Raw genomic sequence first — 2764 nt, forward strand, 5'->3', positions numbered from 1 at the left:
TTGGGGCAGCCGAGCCGCACAGACCTCTGCGCCCCCAGGGAGGCCCCACCACCCACCCTTTGCGCCCGTGGGCCTTCTGGGTCCATGCCGCACACCGATAGCACAATTAATATCTGTTAGGATCATTTTAATTTAAAAAAATAAGACCCAGAGTCTCTGGGCAATAAACTAAAATACAGTAAAAACCTTGCCGCCATACAGTGGCTGCTTCCCTGACAGCCAAGCCTCCAGAAGCTTCCGCAGGATTCCAGAAGTCCCTCCTGAACGGAGGAGGAACCCGAGGCACCCAGGTGAAGGGACTGGCGTGAGGTCAGACTGCACAGAGAGGTGCTTGGAGTTTCACCCGCAGGTCCGGCGACCAGCTGGGCTGCCGGGGGCGGCTCTGCGGTGGCTGCCCCGCCCCGCGGCCCAGCTACCCGGCCCAGCCCTCCTGCCGGAGCACCAGCCGCACGGCCTCGCCGACGTCGCTCACCACGTGCGCCGCCTCCATCAGCCCCGGGCTGAAGCCGAAGTCCCGGTGCCCGTGGTACGGAGGCTCGGAGCCCACGCCCAGCTCTGCGGGCCCCAGGTCCCGCGGGCTGTACACGCCGGTGCACACCAGGATGGAGGTGACGCTCTGGGCCGCCGAGGGCTGCCGCCGCCACAGGCCCCCGGCCCCCGGCTCCGGCGTCCGGCCCCGCCTCACCATCTGCAGGTGCCGGTGGAACAGGTTGGCGCCGTAGATGTCAGACATAGGGTTATCACTGCAAAGAGGAGACCCAGGCTCAGTGTCACGGTGGAGGATGGAGGTCGGCTGTGGGGCCGGGTGTGGGACGGTGATGGAGACCCGGGGGGAGGGACTGTGAAAGGGGGGCCGGAAAAGGGGCGCGGAGCTGCCTGGGCCTCACCCCACGGCGTAGAGCTTCCGGATGGGGGCGGCCCAGCCCCGCCGCTCTGCCTGCTGCCTGATCAGGTCCTCTGCGTACTGGTAGGTAAGGATGCTGGGTTTGCCCATCAGGCCCTCGTATCGCAGCTCCTTGCCCGTCACTTTCCGGTAGATGGTTTCCAGGCAAAGCAGGAAGGTGCCGTGGCCAAACCTGCCCAAAACGAGCTCAGTGGCCTGGCCCTCTCCGCCACGCCACGCCCTCGGCAGGCCCAGACCCCCGACCCAGGGCCCCGGGACTGTGAACCGCAGCTAAATTACTTGTAGGAGAAGCAAACATTAATCGAAGTCTTCTCGCACAGGAACAGTTTTTAACAGCTAACTTTTGGGAAAATCCTAGTCACTGCAACTCAGGAGGCTGAAGCAGGATTATGAACTAAAGGCCAACTGGCTCACACTACTCAGGAGGCTGAGATCTGAGGATGGCGGTTCAAAGCCAGCCTAGGCAGGGAAGCCTGTGAGTCACTTTTTGGTCAGTTGTGAGGCTTAAACTTAGAGCCTGGGTCTGTCCCTGAGCTTTTGCATGCAAGACTAGTGTTCTCCCACTTTGAGCCACAGCACCACTTCTGCCCTTCTGGTGGTGAACTGGAGACTCACGAAGTTTCCTGCCCAGGCTGGCTTTGAACTGCGATCTTCAGACCTCAGCCTCCTGAGTAGCTAGGATGACAGGCATGAGCCACCGGTGCCCAGCTTGAGACTCTTACCTCTAATTAACTACCAGAAAACTGGAAGTGGGGCTGTGGCTCAAAGTGGTTTGTGTGAAAGAGCTCTGGGACTGTGCCTAGAGTCCCATGACTGACCAAAAAAAAAAGTGCTAGAAGAAAACCCGTCTCCACGAGATCACCGAGTCACGAGACCTAAGGCAGCCTTGGGCTCTGCCACGTTCTCGTTGACCATGCTCTCCACAGGCCTCCATGCAAGGGGAGAGGCCTCCGGAAGGCTGGCTGCCACCGGCCTGGAGGGCAGGGAAGGGCAGCCGAGCAGGGAGGAGGCCTGTTCCGAGTCCACCGGCCTTGTCCACTGGGCACCAGTGCGTCTACAGCGCAGTGGTTCAGGCTGTCCCTGCCCTGCATCTCAAGGGTAACTGCTAACGACGGACAGGCTGAAGGACAGGAGGGACAGCATGTGAACAATTCACGCTGATACACCTCAACATTTTCTGTGAAGGGCGTAAGGACACAGCACACATAATCCATTAAAGGGCCCGTCCCTGGAGGCCCCCCAACCCCAGGGGCCAGGCTAGGGTGGCAGCTGTAGAGGTTGGAGTAACAGGTGGGAAGCTGCCCGCCCGCACGCGTCCCGGGCAGCAGCTGCCCGTGGATGGGCCCAGGACCCGGTCGCGGCCTCACCTGGGCATCTTGGCTTCCGCCATCCACAGGAGGTCCATGTTGCTGGCCAGGACTGGGAGGTGGGGGTAGGGGACCCTCGGCGGGTCAGCCCCCGGGCTCCCGTTGCTGAGAAGGACGTCCATGATCAGCTGCAGGCTTGTCTCCCAGCGGACCGGCTCCCCGAGGAGGAGCACCCCTTCAAGGCAGAGGCCCAGGAGTGAGGTGGGCAGGGACACGGGCAGGGGTGCCCAGAGCCCGGGGAACACCGGCCCACCGGGGAGCACAGAGCAGGGAGCACCCCAGACCCATCTTCACTCGTGTCCACTGTAGTCACAGACAGGCCAAAACCTGAAAGCACCAAGTCCCAGCGGCTTCCTCCTATCCCTGGGGCTTGGTCCCACAAACCGGCCTCCCCCGTTCACCACTGAGGCCCAGGGACCGGTGCAGCCCATGGGCAGAGGGCCCGGCCTCCCCCGTGCACCACTGAGGCCCAGGGACCGGTGCAGCCCATGGG

General features: G+C 62.5%; 1 protein-coding gene across 1 annotated transcript in view; it reads right to left on the reverse strand.

The window, feature by feature from the left end:
* Positions 1–380: 380 nt before the first annotated feature.
* Cecr5 (cat eye syndrome chromosome region, candidate 5) overlaps positions 381–2764 on the reverse strand; it is a 9140-nt gene continuing 6756 nt past the window's right edge. The window contains 3 exon segments of the mRNA XM_013023623.1: positions 381–743; positions 888–1076; positions 2272–2446. Of these exon segments, the coding sequence (XP_012879077.1) occupies positions 413–743; positions 888–1076; positions 2272–2446 (695 nt within the window). The 3' untranslated portion in view covers positions 381–412.

The sequence above is a fragment of the Dipodomys ordii genome, unplaced genomic scaffold, assembly GCF_000151885.1.
Source record: "Dipodomys ordii isolate 6190 unplaced genomic scaffold, Dord_2.0 Scaffold69, whole genome shotgun sequence".
NCBI classification, from domain to species: Eukaryota; Metazoa; Chordata; class Mammalia; order Rodentia; family Heteromyidae; genus Dipodomys; species Dipodomys ordii.